This window comes from Aegilops tauschii, chromosome 7 (assembly GCF_002575655.3).
Source record: "Aegilops tauschii subsp. strangulata cultivar AL8/78 chromosome 7, Aet v6.0, whole genome shotgun sequence".
Taxonomy (NCBI): domain Eukaryota; kingdom Viridiplantae; phylum Streptophyta; class Magnoliopsida; order Poales; family Poaceae; genus Aegilops; species Aegilops tauschii.
Window position 1 is genome coordinate 42,876,698 of NC_053041.3, and position 21,675 is coordinate 42,898,372.

At 42.4% G+C, this 21,675-nt stretch overlaps 1 protein-coding gene across 1 annotated transcript; it reads right to left on the bottom strand.

Moving 5' to 3' along the window:
- Positions 1 to 798: 798 nt before the first annotated feature.
- On the bottom strand, positions 799 to 21,270 carry LOC109783123 (uncharacterized). Its single transcript, XM_020341725.4, has 18 exons — positions 21,005 to 21,270; positions 20,618 to 20,683; positions 20,332 to 20,522; positions 19,523 to 19,627; positions 18,472 to 18,572; positions 18,028 to 18,106; positions 6,924 to 6,935; positions 6,158 to 6,223; positions 5,166 to 5,234; positions 5,037 to 5,093; positions 4,039 to 4,116; positions 3,554 to 3,651; positions 3,429 to 3,474; positions 2,915 to 3,042; positions 2,348 to 2,447; positions 1,770 to 1,832; positions 1,269 to 1,325; positions 799 to 1,141 (listed from the first exon to the last, which is right to left on the bottom strand). The coding sequence occupies exons 1-18, from the start codon at positions 21,135 to 21,137 to the stop codon at positions 962 to 964; spliced, it is 1,629 nt and encodes a 542-aa protein (XP_020197314.1). The 5' UTR covers positions 21,138 to 21,270; the 3' UTR covers positions 799 to 961.
- Positions 21,271 to 21,675: the final 405 nt, after the last annotated feature.

Below are 21,675 nucleotides of genomic sequence, written 5' to 3' on the forward strand. Positions count from 1 at the left end.
GTATGTATTAGCGCTTGCGTCTGTACTGTATTCCAAAAATAAAAAAGGTTGCGCCCAGATAGTTTTAACACAAACTTGATATTGTCCTAGTGGCTAGTAGGGCAACGACCTGGACGTTCGAGTTTCAAATCCCACGCACTCCTCTTTACTTTTTGAAAACAAAGTCGCTAATGGGCTGGCCCGATCGCAGCGAAGAGCGCTAAGCGGCACAAAAGGCGCAGAATAGGAGCTCCCCATTGCATCCACATGATATGTTTTGCTTTTCTGTCATCATTTGATGCACTCGGCTAAAAAGCATGATGAGCTTCCAAGAAGAATCATCTGGCATGCCATCGGGTACAACACCGCTGCTTGAAGCTCGTTCAAGCATTCAAAATACAAGCAACATTGGCTGATCAGAAGAACCACCAAAAACAATCCAGCAGAAAACGGAAACACGAGAAGAATTGAAATCTTACGGCTCAACACAAGGACAAAGGCAATTTCAAGAATTCTGTCAAGCTTGTGGGCGACGTGGATGTAATAACCATTCTACCAGGAACCATCCTACTCCCAACTTAGCAAGCATCAGACCGGTACCACCTGGATTGTGCTGTCTGTAAATCAAACCCATACCTTATGTTGTGTACAGGATAAAAAAATTCAAAACTTGAGGAACCAAATCATCACCTTAGTCACCGCTAAGGAGACACTTGTATAAAAAATAGATATGGGAAAACAAATTCGTCTAAAAATGATGGGAGGAGAAAAGGCCTTGATTGAAAAATTTATAAACGCCAAGTGGAAACGGGCAAGAGCTACCAACAAAACCAACGAAATCAATAATGTATTTTAACATTCTGCCCACCTGGGCAAAATCTTCACCTTTGGTTTCTCTCATAACCTGTAAATACAAGACTTTGTATGACATGTTTTATTCCTCTGAGTCACCAACTACTTCATATCGCCCATAAAAAATGGACTACTTCGTATTGTTCTCCTCGCCCAATAACTTCACTATTCGCTGTGATTCACCTAGCAGACCCTGCATCTGCGGTGCATCCGAGATGTCTGGATCGTGCTGAACAATAAGCGTGAGGCTGTGCAAGCATTTTAGGTAGTGCTGCCTGAGGGCTTTCGACACCACGTTTCTTGTATGAGGCTGCAACAATTAGATATCGTGTCACAATGGCTGTTTAGTTCTTGTGCACTACAGATCCAACTGAACAGAAAGGCTGATGCTTCGTTGCGTGATTTTTGACAAATGTGGAGAAGGGTCTGACACAAACCTCGTTGTAAAGTGAAATACACCTGCGCAGAGCTTGTTCAACGTGTTGATAATCAAACTGAAATGAAGCAATCCAAGTCAGCAAAAATAGAACTGATAAAATTAAGTGATACTATAGGTAAATTAAGCATGAATTAACACAATGCAGAGGAAAGTTGATCAAGTACAGAAAAAATAAAACTATGTCTCGGTACCATTTCCGTATTGAAAAAAGCATCAGTGTTATATAGGACCTTTTCAAAATTATCTTTAAAATGGATGCACAATTTAGTATATCGAGCATCTATGAGAGGTTTATCTGGCCATATGAATAGCCGACATGTGTCTGATATGCGTACATCATCAATGTAGAAGTATCCATGCATCATATGTTCCAGAGGAAGCCTTATCAAGGAGTACCAACTTCTAGAGCAGGCATTGTTATATTACAGGCAAACAAATAAACAGTACAACATATAATTAGGTCATTGCCATATTAATAAATGAAGTATTGGAAAAATACCGCTGGTGCCTGTATTCTCTTTCTTGCAGCTTCAAGAAGTCCAACAACTTCAAGTGCTTGCAACTATAATAGCAAAGTATCAATAAGAAAACTGGGATTCATGCATCTACCTAGTCAAGAAGATAACAATAATAATAGTGTTAATAAATCAATTTCCAATGTTTCACAATCCTAGGTACAGCACTGCGACATCAGGTTACAACTAAATTCACGTATGGTGGGAGATCATTCTTATGCAGAAATTTTCAGATACGATGCTAGTTATCTCTTCATGGAACATGGGGTTGACATAACATTCTTATCGTACAAAATCCCACAACAAAGGTAAAGGCAACCTGATGTTACATGGGAGCTTTATGATAACTTTGATCAGCTTGAAAATTTAAAGCACCAATGGCTTAAAAATGCAATCCTGAGAGTTACCAACAGAACTAATTCTTAACTGATGGAAAGAAAAATAAATAAACATGAAAGCAGGTGAAAATTGTAAAAATGGCAGTAGAAGGGGTTGAGCATCATGAACAGGGTAGCATATAATAAGATAAATCCCTCAGGGTGAGTAGGAAGTAGAAACATACAAGTACAACTATTGCCCCAATCTTCTCTCTTTCCATGGCAAATGTGCTATTTAATTTTTTCCGATTCTCCCTTGAAGGATTCAATATTCCTTCCGTTATCCTACCATGATGAAATATTGAAGACTTCAGTAACATTAAACAATTCATTGGGCTACTTACCAGTATTCTAGGCAATAAATGTAATAAACATGTACAATGCAACACCATAGAAGGGATAACTCAAGTATAGAATAGCAATGAAAGCAGGCTTCAGTCAAACAGACCTGTGAATTAGATACCACCATTTTTTTATTTGAAATTTTGAGTTGAAATTTCACCAATGAAACGGTTCAGCTAATCTTTATGGGTAACACAAAATATGCCACCAGCAAGTTTAATGGTGAAATCATAGAGGCCAATAAGAAGAATACCTTTCAAAGGGATTAATCCTCAAATTTGAGAAAATCCTCGAGATTTCACTACAGTAATCTATGACATATGAAAACAAAACCACCTTTTGATGTGCTTCATGGGTTTATGGAGATAGAAACTCGGAACACACAAAAAAATGGAGCTAAATGGCAATACCTTATTGAATCATTGACAAGTTGTTTTGCCTTGACAAGGTGAGGCGTAGACAGATCATTGTTTACCTTGATATCACTAGTAATTTTAAGCAAAGTTAGCCTTGCCAAGTGTACCAATATACCTGCTACCTATAACAATGAGACCAGCATACAATAGGTAATCAATCACTGATAGAATGCAATTGTTCAACATAAATATATCTTTAGATTTCAAAAGCCAATTCAGATTGGCCGCAGCTATGTGGTGGGTATCAGGCTCCAGGGTTATAGGCCACGTGAGCCACGCCATCCTAGGCAGGCCATATGGGTCAATCCCATCTACATATATCAGACTTAACAACAAAATCTTAAGATGCATGCAACTTTAAGAGTTTCCGTGTAACAAAGCTTGTGATATATACTACCAAGTGTGACCATTAAGATAAACTGGTCACGATGCTTTCATTTGGTAACACGATGACATTCTGTTATAATCGAGAATCGGCTCAAAAGCCAAATACAAGGAAATGGCAAACCTCAAAATGATCTTCAGAGAGAATTTTCCTTCTGACAGTGAGGCATCTGAATATCATAAACAATTAAACCTGTAAGTAAGAAAACTTTAAAAATAGCCAAGGAGCTTAACGAACAACCTTTTTACCTTTCCAATAGTTCTTCTGATTCCTTCAAATTCCCTATGTTTTGAAGAGTAACACTTAAGGTTTCGGCTGCGGCTGTAGTATCCAATGAATTCCATCCCTACCAAACAGTTCCACAGATATATTTCAGTAGTTTACGTGTCATGGACTGATCACTGATGTCTATGGCAATATGGTTTCATGCTCTACACTGGGCCACTTAATCATTTATACACGCAGATCGTACTGAGTACTGAGGCAGCATTCCACATGACAACTTTGAGATGTTCGGATATAGAAATGAAAGTAAAATAGTGTCCCCTCATTTTCTGGATTCATGTCAACTTCAGTCAGTTTGGTATTTACTAAAACCAAACAGTATTTCGGTTTCATACCGTATTTACCGAACTAAACTAACTGGATGCACAAGCCTATGATTTAAGGCTCATATCAACTTCACATGACAGACCACTGAAGGAAGTATATGTTTAAAGCTATATAAGCATACCTTTGAAAGCTCCAGATTATGTAATATCTTCCTTTGCAAATTTTCAGCTTCAGCCAGTTGCTTTGACTTCACCAACTCCTAAAAAACAGTATATTAAACAAGAGCAAAAAATGCGCTCAAGGATGAAGTAAAATCACAAACAAGAATCACAGAGCAGAACTGGTCAGAGCATGCCATAAGAGAACTTAAGAAGAGTATGTACTCATTGCAGGGAACTTAAGAAGAGTGATCAGCAAACACATTTTTTAAGTTTAGTATGTCAATATCTGCATTTAGATAGAAGAAATGCTTTCAGCAAGGCAGATTTAAATAAGAGAAAGTACATCAGAGGCTGTTGTTTTTTATTGAATACTGCAGAAACTAAGAATTAGGAATCTGAAGAATAATTTAGCATATCAATTGGGGACACTTTAGGTGTCATCTAAAATTTCCACTCTCTGCCCACCTCTAAAATGTTCTTCCAACTGATTGTACATAATCACACTAAATATTTTACTAAAGGATCCTTGAACCTTGAAAGGAAGCCGCGATAAAAGAGACCTCTAAATTGGACGCTAGCCTCATGCTTTGACGTATAAACCCGTCCAAGCTAACCCTCTCCCTCTCTCCCCAGGTGAAGATCAAGGTGTGCCTGAAAGTGTTGTTTTGCTCACCGTCAAATATCAGTGTCGCATTGTATTTATATTTTAAATATGCAACTTCTGGCATTCATGGCATGTGTTTGTTTTGTTTCCAGTTTCCTACCCTGACGATGCTTTTGCCCTTGTTTGTTTTGTATTCAGTTTCAAATCTGTCCACATGGGTGTGTAACTCTGTTCCTGCCTTTTCAATACAACAGAACACAAAGCTTCTGCGTTTTCTCGAGAGAAAAGAAACATCAAAGAGCATGGCTACAGCATTTCTTTTATAAACATCAACATAGTAGAAACCCCTATGCATAAGTTTGGAAAGCATAGTGGTTTATTGAGAGCTATAACATATTTGATAAAGGTGCTTACCAAAGAGAGAAACTTCATTCTTTGTATGCACGCAGGTGATTCGCCAAGTCCAGCTTCCTAATTAGCCCTCGTTAAACCCTTTCATGCACAAAAAAGAGATTAAGATCTACTCCTAAATGATAAACATACCTCAAGTATCCTAATAGACTCTCGAATAAGAGCTTCTGCATCTTTTCCTTTTCCTTGTTGACTTAAAACCTACGAACAGGAAAAGATATGTTTAGCCTTTTTCTGGCACAACACAGTTAGAAAGCTTGAAAATGCATTTCTCTGGTAAATAGTTGCAAATGGTTCCATCTATTTAGGAGACTGTAAAAATTAGGGAAATGCTCAAGAAAACACAGTTTAGAGTGAGCTCAAAAAGGGCATAAGCGCTTCAATAAGGGTGAAAGTGTGAGCCTTGAAGATAGAACATTTAATATTTACTCGATGACATGTGGGGTCATTAGAATAAGGCACCCGCATATCAGTAATATCGTCCAAACCACCCTCATCCATTTATTCACCCATCACTTGTGTCCTCGGTCATGATTAACAAAGCTCGCAAAAAGGAAAATTTTAAAACTACGTGACTCTCTCGCACCAAAACTGTTGGACTCTCGCCTAGCTGCCCCGTTCGTCCGCGAAAAAAAAGAGGTCACATGTTTTATTTCCTGTGAAATTGATGGCAATAGGGTATGGTTCACTGTTCATCTTTTCTCCATTCCAAACAGCAACTTGAAAAGAGTTTTTCCATAGGAATCAGTTCCTTCGGAGTTTTCTTTGAAATTCATTGAAACAAAATGGGGCCTAACTAATATCCATGTAGTTTACATAGTTTCCGCTTCCAAAAAACAGTCACCATGTCAGATATGCTTGGTTATGTTTAGCTAGGTGAGTGTGTCGTATCTGGCTAAGGGGCTAGGAAAGAAAATACATAGTTTCCACCAAACAGTGTCATAGCTTTGGAGTGTGGCCTGTGGGGCTCAGAAGCTAGTTTAGCTTAGGTGTATGCCTGCTGTATCTGGTTTCCGTTAATTAACTCAAATGAAATACAAAGCTCCTGCCCTTCCAGAAAGATGTCTCTGAAAAGAATAAGAGAATATAGAACACTAACTTATACAGTAACAGAGCAGTTGTACCTTGGCAAGAAGGTACATTGTATTTGCATAGTCTGGGTTACCAAGCCCCATAACACGTCCTTCTATCTACAAAAAGTTCAAAATTATGAGCTAGAGCTACAAAACATAAATTACCTTACCGTGAAAAATTTATCCAGATATATTATTTCTGAACAAAGGATAGCACATACAATTTTTACTCATCAGTAACTGGTATGTACCACTAACAAATACTCCCTCCGCCCATAATATAAGATCGTTTTGCAAGCTGTTTTAGCTTGTAAAACGATCTTATATTATGGGACGGAGGGAGTATTTGATTATTCAGAGAAAACAAATAAAGATAAAGTCAGCAGAATACATACTACACAAGAGGGAAAAGGACAGTACAGTAGCTCTTCTTGGATGAAACATTAACACAGTATTCACATGGAAGAATAGCTAAAGTTTGTATTCATACAAAAGACCAACTGATGCTTGGTCATACTGGCCTTCATAGGTAAATTGGAAGAGCTTTTGATGTACATATCATCAATTTACATGCACATATTTTCTAGTGCTTTGCCGAGTGTGCCATGACACAATGTCGGATATATTTCTCTCACAGTTTATCATTTTGTCTGCTTGTGTGCCATGTGTCAAACAATAGACAATATTGAAGTAGTGTACTGCCTTACCCAAATGTTGTACTATTCAATAATCTTACTGGCATAGACACACATGATATTAAAATAACGAATGTGAAACATGCAAAGGAAAGGGAGGGTAGAGAATTAATGTTCAGTACCTTCAAAGCACGCTGCAAAAAGAAACAACAGAAACAGAAAATAATATAAGAAGCAAGTTTAAACTGAAGAAAACATGCATCAAATAATACAAAATGATGCAATAAATATATTGAAAATTAAAATGGCTAAACATGTTTTCCTTTTCAAGATTGTATTGTAATATTGTTCCACAAGCAGTTCCTTAATTTTTTATGTTGCACATGGTTAGAACAAGCACAACTCAAATAAGTAGAGAAGCTTACATTAGTGAACTGTAACAGCAAGACAGAAAATGGGCACCATGTGCAACCGAAAATGAGTATCCAGATGATAACTTTTGCAGTGTTGTGGGTGCTATGTTTTTTTTAAGAAATTCTATGATGTATAAACTGGTATGTTTCTCTGAGAAATCCTTTGATTCCTATCTGTAGACCGAGGAGCGGCGTACCAGCGATGTGTTCCTGTGTTGTGGCGGCGCTCAGAAGCAGACAGCTTCAAGCCTCTCCTCTAGGTCAGCGAGCCACTTGATTGGTACGGGCCTGGGCCACATGGGTCATTAGTGATGGGCCGTACATACAACACTCCCCCTCACGAGTGATAGATATCTATCATTCCCATCTTGTCACACGCTAAGCTGCATTCTCTGGTTCTAAGTCTTTCAGTCAAACAATCTGCAATTTGAACCACATGCTCTATCTTGATAATCCCAAATCCAGCTTTTCTTTGATAAAGAATCTGTCTATCTCCACATGTTTGTTCTATCATGTTGAACTTGTTAAGCTTCATGCACTAGCCAACGCAACCAAAAGTCTGAACTGATGGAAAGGGCTAGGAATCCACATATACACTTCAACACCCCCTCTCAGTGTGATGCGGGAAGTCGACACATGGATAGACTCACGTATGGCTCAAGAGGCCTATACATGGACACAAAGGGGGGAAGAACAATTTTTTGATAAACTACGAAAGCCAGGACTTGAACTTAAGACCTTAGGCTCTGATACCATGTCCAGCTTCATGCACTAGCCAACGCAACCAAAAATCCGAACTGATGGAAAGGGCTAGGCAATCCACATATACACTTCAACAGAACTAGGTTGTTTGCTATATTAATTGCCGACTTGTTGTCACACCATACATTCTAATAGATTCCTTGTCTATAGCAACTCACTCAGTCCCTAAGACATATCTCTGTATTTAGCCTCTGCAGTTGATTTCGAAACAGCGGGTTGTTTCTTGCTTCTCCAAGACACTAGATTTCCTCCTGCGAAACCACAATGGCCTGAAGTTGATCTGTTGTCATCAAGCAGCTAGCCCAATCAACATCATAATAACCATCTACAACAAGGTGTCCATAACTCTTGAACAACAACCCTTCCCCAAGAGTACCTTTCAAGTATCTCGAGATTCTATGTACTGCCACGAGATGTTCACTTCTAGGCTCATGGATGTAACTAGTCACAGCACTTACCGCAAATGCAATGTGTGGTCGTGTACGACACAAGTACAACAAATCTTCCCACCAATAGCTAATATATTTTTTTAGCCACAAGATCACCAACTTGGGCAGTCACTTTATAGTTTTGATCAATTGGGGATGAAGCTGCTCAAAAGCCCAACATGCCAACATCACAGAGAAGGTCCAAGGCATACTTTCTTTGAGAAAGAGCTATTCCTTTTCCAGACATGACCATTTGTATACCAAGGAAGTACTTGAGTCGACCAAGATCTTTAACTTCAAAGGCCTTACCCAGACACTTCTTTAATCTTGCTATCTGTACGTCATCCTTCTCCGGTGATAAAGATATCTACATAAACTACACGAATGATTAATTTCCCTTTAGAGTGTCTATTAAACAATGTATGATCACCATTGCATTGTCCATGCCCCATGTGACACACTGCCTGTCTATACTTGTCAAACAAAGCTCTTGGAGATTACTTCAGCCCGTAAAGGGCTTTCTTGAGCCTACATGCCTTGCAAGCAGTCTTAGAAGTAAAGAACCCAAGTGGGATCTCCATGTAAACCTTCTACAAGTCCCCATGCAAGACCACCCAAAATTTAGTGCACAGGAGATCAGAATCCTCATAGCATTCATCTTCGCCATTGGAGCAACGGTCTCATCATAGTCAATGTAATGCACCAACGACGGTACATCAGTGGGCCAAACCAAAGAAAGACCATCTCTCTGATGACGTGGTCATGCGGATATGATCCAACAAAAGAGATGTTGAAGAATATGCCCTACTCAAGGAGTCAAGCACTTGATCAAAACTAAATCATCCCACGACATGAGCACATAGGAAAGATGAAGAGAAGGATAATCAACACTAACAAAAATATTTCCTACCAGTAAGCACCCCACTAACTCACACGTCATTCTTGCATCTCACTGCCACTATGCCCGAGAAATGGTAGAAAGCAAAAGGTGTGAACCTTGTAATCTTTTCTATACAGGAAAACAAACCCTCTTCAAAGCTAAACATTGTGGGGTACTGCTGTCAGCAGAACATTCCCTAGTGTGTAAGCGAATTTGAAGGTGATAAAAGGCAGTGAAGTATTCCAACGGTCCGCCACGACACTCGCCCCATGGCAGAGAAACCCTTCACCAAGCAGCGGAGCTCAGCATTTCCACCACACCGATGCCTCCGATCTCCCCCACGGTCCCCTTTCCCGAGAAGCAGCTTATCTTGGCCGTTGGACCGCGTATAAATAGCCACAGGCATGCAAGGCAAGACCCCTATTTCTTCATCTTCCTCCCCTCCCACATAGGCATGCGACCTTCTCCATAGTGTTCGGCAGCAAGGTCTCCCCGCCCATGCTCAGCATCATAGCTCCCATCCTTCGTGTCACCGTCGAGATCGCGCCCGAGCACCCCCGATTTGCTTATCTCTGTGTGTGCATTCGTTTTCATGGGGATACATATGATGCACTTCACATGGTGTTTTGATGCGTTTGGTTTGGTTTTTGTGGCAGAGATAGCGCCCATGGTGAACCTTTTTTGGCGCCGGAACAATGTCGCATAGGCTGTGTGTACTTGGAAAAGTTTTGTGCTCCCACGTAGAGAAATGTTTGTGCTGCGAATTGTTGTGTGGCGCATGCACGCCTCGCTTCACGGTTTTCTATGATGTTTTCCTTTTGATTCATAATCATAAGTCTATGTAGAAAAACAATTAATGTTATCTCTTCTAGAACTTTTTCGGCTTACCATTTTTACTTGCTTTGAAGAGCTAATTTTGGAATATGTTCGTAAGCATCCAACAACAACAACAACAACAACAAAGCCTTTAGGCCCAAAAGCCATAAAAGCTCCAAAAGCAGAAGCAAAAGCCCAAACAAACAGGGTCTTAGTCCCAAACAAGTTGGGGTAGGCTAGAGGTGAAACACATAAGATCTCGCGACCAACTCATGGTTCGCGCACATGGATAGCAAGCTTCCACGCACCCCTGTCTATAGCTAGTTGTTTGGTGATACTCCAATCCTTCAGATCTCTCTTTACGGACTCCTCCCATGTCAAATTTGGTCTACCCCGACCTCTCTTGACATTCTCCGCACGCTTTAGCCGTCCGCTATGCACTGGAGCTTTTGGAGGCCTGCGCTGAATATGCCCAAACCATCTCAGACGATGTTGAACAAGCTTCTCTTCAATTGGTGCTACCCCAACTCGATCTGTATATCATCATTCCGGACTCGATCCTTCCTCGTGTGGCCACACGTCCATCTCAACATACGCATCTCCGCCACACATAACTGTTGAACATGTCGCCTTTTAGTCGGCCAACACTCAGCGCCATACAACATTGCGGGTCGAACCGCCGTCCTGTAGAACTTGCCTTTTAGCTTTTGTGGCACTCTCTTGTCATAGAGATGCCAGAAGCTTGGCGCCACTTCATCCATCCGGCTTTGATTCGATGGTTCACATCTTCATCAATACCCCCATCCTTCTGCAGCATTGACCCCAAATATCGAAAGGTGTCCTTCTGAGGCACCACATGCCCATCAAGGCTAACCTCCTCCTCGCGCCTAGTAGTACTGAAACCGCACATCATGTACACGGTTTTAGTTCTACTAAGCCTAAACCCTTTCGTTTCCAAGGTTTGTCTCCATAACTCTTAACTACCCCGTCCGACTATCGTCAATTAGCACCACATCATCCGCAAAGAGCATACACCATGGGATATTTCCTTGTATATCCCTTGTGACCTCATCCATCACCAAGGCAAAAAATAAGGGCTCAATGTTGACCCCTGGTGCAGTCCTATCTTAATCGGGAAGTCATCAGTGTCGACATCACTTGTTTGAACACTTGTCACAACATTATCGTACATGTCCTTGATGAGGGTAATCTACTTCGCTGGGACTTTGTGTTTCTCCAAGGCCCACCATATGACATTTCGCGGTATCTTATCATAGGCCTTCTCCAAGTCAATGAACACCATATGCAAGTCCTTTTGCTCCCTGTATCTCTCCATAAGTTGTCGTACCAAGAAAATGGCTTCCATGGTCGACCTCCCAGGCATGAAAGCAAACTGATTTTTGCTCACGCTTGTCATTCTTCTTAAGCGGTGCTCAATGACTCTCTCTCCCATAGCTTCATTGTATGGCTCATCAGCTTAATTCCACGGTAATTAGTACAACTCTGAACATCCCCTTGTTCTTGAAGATTGGTACTAATATACTCCGTCTCCATTCTTTTGGCATCTTGTTTGTCCGAAAAATGAGGTTGAAAAACTTGGTTAGCCATACTATCGCCATGTCCCCGAGGCCTTTCCACACCTCAATGGGGATACAACCAGGGCCCATCGCCTTTCATCCTTTCTAAAGCCTCCTTGACCTTAGACTCCTGGATCCGCCGCACAAAACGCACGCTGGTCTCATCAAAGGAATCATCCAGTTCAATGGTAGAACTCTCATTCTCCCCATTGAACAGCTTGTCAAAGTACTCCCGCCATCTATGCTTCATCTCCTCGTCCTTCACCAGGAGTTGGTCTGCTCCGTCCTTGATGCATTTGACTTGGGCCAACATCCCTCGTCTTCCTCTCGCAGATCTTGGTCATCTTGTGAATGTCCCTTTCGCCTTCCTTCGTGCCTAGCAGTTGGTAGAGGCCCTCATACGCCCGACCCCTTGCTTCACTGATAGCTCGCTTTGCGGCCTTCTTCGCCATCTTGTACTTCTCTATGTTGTCTGCACTCCTATCCAAGTATAGGCGTCTGAAACAATCTTTCTTCTCCTTAATCGCCTTCTGGACATCATCATTCCACCGCCAGGTATCCTTAGCTTCGCTTCTCCTTCCCTTGGATACTCCAAACTCCTCTAAGGCCACCTTACGAATGCAAGTCGCCATCTTCATCCACACATTGTACGCATCCCCTCCTTCCTCCCAAGGGCCCTCCTTAATGACCCTCTCCTTGAACGCCTGAGCTACCTCCCCCTTGATCTTCCACCACTTCGTTCTAGCGACTTTGGCACGCTTATCCCGCTGGACACGGATCCGAAAGCGGAAGTCAGCAACCACCAGCTTATGCTGAGGGACAACACTCACCAGGTATCACCTTACAATCTAGGCACGCACACCTATCTTCTCTCAAGAGGATGAAATCAATCTGGCTAGAGTGTGGGCCACTACTAAAAGTCACCAGATGTGATTATCTCTTTTTAAAGAGGGTGTTAGCTAAGATCATGTCGTAGGCTAGAGCAAAGCTCAAGACATCTTCTCCTTTTTGATTCCTGATGCCATAGCCAAAGCCCCCATGCACCCCTTCAAAACCAGTGTTAGATGTACCCATGTGGCCATTGAGGTCTCCTCCTATGAAGAGCTTCTCGTCAATCGTACACTCCTAACCATGTCCTCCAGGCCTTCCCAAAACTCCCTCTTGGTGTTCTCATTGTGGCCTACTTGCGGGGCATACACGCTGATAACATTGAGAACTAAGCCCCCAGCTACCAGCTTGACCAGGATAATCCGATCGCCACGTCTCTTGACGTCTACCACTCCATCCTTGAGGCTCTTGTTGATCAAGATGCCTACGCCATTTCTATTTGCAGCCGTCCCCGTGTACCACAGCTTGAACCCTGTATCCTCCACCTCCTTCGCCTTCTGACCCCTCCATTTGGTTTCTTGGACGCAAAGGATATCAACCTCCTCACCGCTGCATCAACTAGCTCCCGAAGCTTCCCTGTCAGAGACCTACGTTCCAGCTACCTAAGTGAATCCTCCTAGGCTCGGCTAGCTTCCTCCTATGTTCGTAAGCGTCCGCATTAGATTTTACATTTGGCAATCATCCACACGTATTACTTCATTTCAGAGCACCTTTGCGTTTAACATTTGAGGGGGCAGAATAGGTGTACTAAATAGTGGTATTTCTGATACTTTCCTCGTTTTGTTGAAATTATGCTGCAATCAGATAGTTATGGTCAATGAATTGGCTAGAATAATTTCATGTATCTTAAATGGGGACTCGGATAATTGGTTTCTAGTTTTTACTGCATCCTGCAAAGGAATTAAAGTTTCTACCATTTTAGTCACTTAATTTTTAAATTTTTTTGCAGCGAACATATGTTGGTTTTACGCATTCGAGAAGGCACACCGGCTGGATCAGAATTCTATCGGTCGCAGAGTCAAGTGGTTCAAGACGGCTCTGCTCCAATGACTTGATATGGTGAGACACAATCTCTATGGCTCCATGTATTTTGCATGCTCTTGCGTATATGGTGAACCGAAATGAAGGAAACACTACATACGCTAGAGTATGCAAAATGCATAGAGCCATGGAGATTGCATCTCACCTTCTCAAGTCATTGGAGCAGAGCAATCTTAAACTGCTGACTCCGTGACCAACAGAATTGTGATCCAGCCGGTGTGCCTTCTTCAATGCGTAATACCTACCTATGTTCATAGCAAAAAAGTAATCTAAAAATAAAACGAGCAAAATGCAAAAACTTCCATTTACTTTGTAGGATGTAGTAGAAACTAGAAACCAATTATTTGAGTCCCCATTTGAGATATCTAAAACTACTCTAGCGAAACCAATTGACCATAACTATATGATTGCAATATGATTTCAACAAAACAAGTAAAGTATCGGAAATACCAATATCTAGTACATCTAACTGCTCCTTCAAGTGTTAAACACAACCGAAATGAACAAGTAATATGTATGGCTAATCGCGAAGCAAAATCTAATGCGTAAACTACGAACATACTCCAAAATTAGCTCTTCAAAGCAAAAAAAAAGACAAACCAGAAACTTCCTCTAGGAAATCACAAACTATTTTTCTGCATTGACCCATATGATTGTGAATCAAAAGCAAAAACATCCTAGAAAAACACGAATTGAGGCATGCATGCCCCCCCCCCAAAAAAAATCTCGGGACAAATAATTTTAAATGTGTGAAGACAAAAAAATTCCATGTACACACAGCCTACGCGGCATTGATCCGACACCAAAAAATTCACTGGGAGCACTCGATCTAGCACAAAATCCAAACCCAAACGCATCAAAACAACATGCAAAATGCACCATATGTATGCCCGCGAAAACGAATGCACGTACAGAGGTAAGAGAATTTGGGGGCATTCGGGCTCAATTCAGTGGTTATGCGCAGGATGGGCGCGATGCTGCTGAGCGTGGACGGAGCGACCTCTTCGTGGAACACCTACATGGAGAAGGTCGTCATGCCCAGGTGGGAAGAAAGGCAGCTGAAGAAATAGAGGTTCAGCCTTGCGTGCCCATGGCTATATGTACGTCGATCCAACAACCAAGATAAGTTGCTTCTCGGGAAAGGGAACCGCAGGGGAGATCGGAGGCGTCGATGTGGTGGAAATGGTGAGCTCCAGTGCTTGCTGAGAGGTTTCTCTGCCTCGACGATGGGGCAAGCATCATGGCTAGCTGCTGGAACACTTTTGCTGCCTTTATACCACCTTCACTTGCACACTAGGAAATGTTTTGCTGACAGCAGTGCCCCACAAGTTCACCTTCAAAGACGGTCAGTTTCTCTGTATGGAAAAATTACAATGTCCACACCTTTTGCTTTTTGCTGTTTCTCGGGCCCTGAGATGCAAGAATGACGTGTGAGTTAGTGGGGTGTTGGCTGCTAGGAAATATTCAGGCCCTTCTCACCCGCAACGCGATACCGGAGGTATACATTTTCCAGGTAGAGTTTTGTCCTCTTTTGCTAGAAACACTACAACAATAGAAGCACCCTTCTAGAGATAAGAATAGCAAATGTTTTGAAGCACTGATGGAAGCATGCCATGCTAAAGTTGGCGATCTTGTTTGTTTATCCTTCTTTTCATCTTGCCCTATGTGCTCATGCTACGAGTGCATCAAGATGATTTAGTTACGATCGAGTGCTTGACCCCTTGAGTAGGGCATATTCTTCATCATCTTTGTTGTCGTATTGTATCCCAATGACCACGTCATCAAAGAAACAGTCTTTCTTTGGTTTAGTCACCAATTTACCGTCGTTGGCCTGGTTATACTTGCCACAAGCCTTGCTTTGTACCTTCCAATCTTTCCTTCTACATTCTGTTTCACAGTGTATACCCACTTGCAGTTGATTGCGTTCTTTCCTGTTTGGAGGTGTTACTACCCATGTCTTGCTCTTACACAGAGCCTCCAGCCTCCAGCTCCTCCACCAAGGCCATATGCCATTTTGAGTCACCCGTTTGCCTTCATATAAGTCGGAATTGACACAGACTGAAGAGAAGCAACAAATGCTCTATAGGTTAGACTAAAGAGAAGCAACAAATGCTTTGTAGGTTGGAGATAATGCCTCATACAAAACTTAATTTCCAATATCATTGGCATCGAACCCATACCGATTATCGGGTACCCTTGTTCTTGCTCGAGTAGTTCTCCCCAAAGAAATTGGCCCAACAATTGACCCTTCGGTAGCCACTGACCCTTCAGCCTGGTCCCCATCATAGGAGATGGAAATCACATTAGTACTACCCTATTGTTCCATCAGTGGCTGATCTAGTTGCTCCCCCTGATGTGTAACACATTACCACTCTTCCATGAATACACCTTGAGCTGCTTCGCTTGCTCTGCTGTCCACCTCGGCACACTACCAGGCATGCTACCAACTTGAGCCAGTGCACCAACCTGCGCATCACTAGTGTAGGTCGATGCTTGTGTCACAGGAGCCACATGAGTTAATGTGCCACTACTATCCCCCTCTTAGACCAATTTCACCAACCCGAGATTGGTCAAGGCCTTCAGACATGATGCTTAGATCATTTTTCTCACCATAAGAAGGTTTTGACACACGGAATGTAACATCAATGCTCACAAATGTCATCCTCTCCTACAGATTCTAGCATTTGTACCCTCTTTGTCCTGAAGAATACCCAATAAAGATACACTTGACTGCCCGAGGATCCAATTTGTTGATGGCCTATGATCACGAACAAAACAAGTGCAATCAAACACCTTGGGAGGAACTAGAAATTTATTTTCTGTGAAACTTAACTCACAACAATTTCATACCTTTCAACCGGGATGATGTGCGATGATCAAGAAGGTGGCCATCATGACAGCTTCACTATACGAAAACTTGGGCACATTCATGGTGAACATCAATGCCTGAGCCACGGTTCAGCTTGCTCTTGTCCACACCATTCAATACATTAGGAAATATTTGATACATTTTGTCAAAAGACACATGTCCCATCCTGGATTAGGGCTCTAATTTCCTTATCCTCGACAATTGCAGCTAGCATGTGCATTCCCTCCTGGTCCGTCCTGTTGCGGTCCATGTACCACAGCCCCCTACGCCTCGCCTTGGGAGCATGTCCCATCCTGGATTAGGGCTGTAATCTTCTTATCCTCGACAACTGCAGGTAGCATGTGCATTCCCTCCTGGTCCGTCCTGTTGCGGTCCATGTACCACAATCCCCTATGCCTCACCTTGGGAGCATTCCAATGAGGAGCATTCGAAGAACCACCACCCCGATTCCGACAACATCTCCCATTCCGACCACCTCCATTGCTACTACCAACACCTACCTCCGCCTTGGGAGCATTACAATCAAGGAGTTCAACATGCATGCTAGTATCAGTGAGTCAATAACACTCCACTTCTTCCATTCTGAGCTTTCCTTGTTATCATGTTCTTCAACCGTCCCAAGAACATATCCCATCAGATCCTTTGGCTTCAAGATCAACAGGGCCCACCTCGACCAGCTTAGGTAGCTGCTCCCGCCATTCAGATTCACGTCATTTGGCATGAGCTCAAGCTTCAAAACCCGATCTGCTTGGAACACGACAAGTGCACCACCTTCTGCATCGTGTGTTGGAGATGACCCCTCAACAGTTTTCACAGTCATGGGCTATGCCAATTTCTCCAGAGCAGAGGCCAGTTCAGACCCCACCCCATGACAGACTCCATCTCTTCTTCTCCTAGTTGTACCACCTCCAGTGTTGCCTCCTTCCTCTGCAATCAGCAGCCACACCACCACCAGGATCACTCACTTCAGCTACTCACTTTAGCTATGAGAACGTCTTCTACATGCGTCAGCGCCAAGCTTAGCCATCAGTTCCAACAACACCAACCTCAACAGCAGCAACAACTCCGGCAGTGCCTCCCGCTCACACTCCGCCACCTGTGCGCCGCCCAACCACCAGTCAATCCGCGCCATCCCATGACACACCAGCGTGCTGCCCTTTGCTGCAGCCACCGCGCAGCTCCAGGCTACCACGCTGCTCTGTCGCGAGAGGGAGAAAGATGAGCCCTGCTGACGACGCTGCCATCTCCAGGGCCCTGGCCTCTGATACCATGTAGACCGAAGAGAGGCAGACAACTTTGAGCCTCTCCTTGTCTAGATCATGGGCCAAAAGTGATGGGCCACACATACAACACTATTTGATTTTCCTGGCTATTCCAATGTGATGTTGCGCACTATTCAGGTTTCCAAAGATTATTGAAAAATGGCCATCATTGTGTCCAGCAAGATTAAAGAACTACATATTAAGGTAGCAACAGAAAATGTATATTCATTCCTTAGAATTATTGCCTAGATGACATTTCAATTAAAAGCTTGTCAAACATTACAAGATAATACAATTACAAAAAACATAAGACATTAACTCAAAAAAAATCATGAGGTAAAAACAGGTACCTCAAAACATGTCTGAGCTTGATCAAACCTGCGTTGAATATAATAGTATTGCCCAAGATTACGAAAAGCTGCTCCAACCCTACAAGAGGCATGTAAAGTATCTTTATACAATTCCAACATTAAGGTAGTTCTCCAACACAGGGAATTTAGATGAAACACTGTATGCATTGACAAGTGCAGTCAACCACGCAACACACACAGGCAACACACACAGCCGGAAGTGCATACCATCCTTCCACTCACCAACAATGGTATACAATGAGCAGGCAGGAATGTGTAACACATACTAGAATGTAATGAACAAAAATATCTGTCACATATACTCTTATTTATCCCAAAAGAGTGGTATTTTGCTCCTGACTAGAACTTTCTTTTACAAAATGAGCCGAACCAAAGTCACTGAACAAGGATATAGAACACAGTATAATCTAAAAATCAAAGTACCGTATATCATCAGGTCCAAATGATTGCTCCAAGATTTCAATCGCTTCCAGATATAACGGCTCAGCTTTCTCATACTCTTTCCTTAGCCTATAAAACTCTGCCTGCAAAACTTAGGATAATAGTTAAATAGGGGAACAAAAAGGAATGCTGCTTCATGCAAGACTTGTATTAACTTTTAAGGTAGGTTTACGAAAGCCTGCCACAAAAGAGAGCATGGCCTGCCTATTCAAATTTGTAGACAAAACCTATTTGAGTGCCAGTGTGTCAAATGCAACCCGTACAACTTAACATAGGGGGGATAATACAGTGGTATTTGTACAAGAAACCAACAATTCCGGTCTTTTGAAGTTGTTTGGTTGAGAGAGCTTAAATGGTTACGGGTTTAATGGAATCACATGATATTGGACTTCACATGCAGATTCATAAACATATGGAATCTAAAATACAGTGCGCAGAATCTATTCCTGAATCCTGATACACACAAGTATTTTAAATTCTATAAAGCATAAAAACTAGCAAACAAGAGTTCTCTAGGTGACTTATCAGACACTTTGATTTAACTGGTAGCCTTACGTTGTCAGTACCCCCACGCGGTTTAAATATTACAAAATAGACATAATTAAGCATATAATGGTATGGTATTAAATGCAGCTGAGTTTACCAGTTTAGTTCAATGTCTAACCTGTTCAAACTTTTCCACATATTTCTTGCTGAACTTGCATAGGTTAGGACAACAAAATCTGTGTGCACTTTAGCATCCCTAAGAGAATCTGGCACACCTTTTGAGTCTATGGTTGTATGGCCCACTGTCAAAAAAAAAGAGGAATCTGGCCAAATATGTTACTACTTACTACGAACAAAACCTATTCCTAACTCGGTTAAACTTGCCTAGCTTACAGCAAAGTGTGGTAATGTTTGACTATGAACCCAAACAGATCTTAAACCTCATAATCTAGCTTATGGACTTATATGGGTACTGCAGTTCCATACATTAGAAAGGCAAATAGAATGCTACTTCAATCTTCAGTTCATAATCAACAGTAACACATACCAAGTTGTTCAGAGCTGATGCAGCATGTGGATCTCTGAGTCCAAATCCTTCTTTAGCTTCTTGTAAGGCTGCCTTGAATAACTTCTCGGCTTCATCTAGTTTTCCCTAGAAAATTAATATAAATGGATATGATAGACTAACAACAACTGTAATTTAACGGTCGAATGAAGAGTAGGAGTAACTAAAGAGACACGCCTCCTTTCCTCCTCTCATACAGTTATACTCCAACCAAACATTATGATGTTAAAAAATTGTAATGCACAGGGTATATGGTCCAAACAGTCATACTTAATTTAAATGTTCAATAGTTGCATGATTTTGTAACTGAAGCAAGGTCTTGGAATATGTACTTACAATACGAGAAGTTGCTAAACCCAAGCTTTCAAGAAATACCAATAAAAAATATCATGGCAAATTACCACCCAGTTCCCATATATCAACATGAAACGGCACATAGTTTAATACTTTAATTACAGGCTAAACCTTCCAAATCCACATGGTTTAATGAAGAAACTGAAGAGCTATCCCCATAGTAAGAGTTGCAGCAAGTGACCAAAAAGTGTGGACCAAACAGGTTATATGAAAATCAGTCAGCATCAGGGGACTAAGCACTGGAGTTGTTCTTTCTAGGCTATGATGTATCAACATGATTGTGGTTAAATTTCGCATCATTTTCGGGAAACACATATAATAAAGAGAATTATGTTTGAACAGAGGAGGAAACTATAATGTAGTACTAAGATTATTTTTCTCAGAAGGATAATGCCAAAAGGTGGTTCAGATGAAGGTAAGGATAATGAGAAACTTACTTCCATGAAAAACTCTCGTGCTTTATCAGTGCACATTCTCCATTTGATCGTGTGTTCATTTGAGATCACTGAACCATCTTCAATACGACGCAGGCCAGTAACATTTACATCAGCGTGCTCACTTGTAGCTGCTGGAGCAACCAAATCATCCTGAGCCAATACAGAGTTGCTGCTCAGGCCAAGAACAACAGCTGTAACAAGACTGGAATTAGGATTGCCATGGTATCAAATATGATATTTATTTCATTAAATCAAATGGAGGAGGCTGCATATGCAGAGAGCGGACCTGCTTGCCCAATCAGTATGGCGGCATATGTTGAACCCTTACAACTGAAGTGACCATCACTAGAACCTGTGAGAGAAAATCATTAATTTCACTCATCTTGTTAAAATGGTTATGATGACAAGAGAAATACCACCCTTACTGCAATAGGAACAATACCCGCGGGACAGATTAAAATCAGATCACTAATCTAGTCTTAGGCCCTCACGACCCTCGCCTATCTCTCAGTACATCCGCCCAAGCAATCAGAGGCAGCATCATCGCAATCTCACGATCTAAGACACTACCAGTCCGCCTCGCTACAGCTATTCCACCGCCAAACTGAACGCTACCGACCCGGCGCGGGGATCCTGTGAGGGGTGGAGAGTAGAGGCACGGGGAAGCGCTCACCTGAGGTGGAGGCCGCGCCGACGGCCGCGCGGGGCAGGCTGAAGCTCCTCGAAGGCGGCGCGGCGGCGAGACGACCCGCCGGGGCGAGGAGAGCGTGCCGCAGGAGCGAGAGAAGCCTCCGCCGCGAGTACATGCTCCGATATTTTGTCGCCTCTCGACCGGCGGCAGGGGCCGGCGGCAGCGGAGGCGCCGGGGACGGTGCTTGCTTTCTTCGTCGGCGGCAGCGGCAGGGAGGCGGCCAGCGCAACTCGAGAGAGGAGGGAGGGGTTTGGTTGGGCCAGGGCCAGGACCAGGCGGTCAGTTTTTTAGTTCGGCCACGAGGCCGCTGCAACTGGGGGCCCAATAATACCCAACAAACGGCTCAATAACCACAGTGAAGCAACAAAACCCAATAGTTCGCTGGACTAGTGGACTCGGTTTTTTTTTTTTTGAGTTGAACTAGTGGACTCGGTTTTATTTTTTTTGAGTTGAACTAGTGGACTAGAGGCAGTCTCGCTGAAGGATTCGCTCAAAGAAAAAAAGGTCTCGCTGCAGGACCACGAGAATGGCCGGCCCAGTGCGCGGGATGCCACTCACTCATTTTAAACATTTTTTCACGATTTTTGTTCTCATTTTTTATTCCTTTTTTTACTTTCATTTACACTTCCAAATATTCTAAACATATATATTAA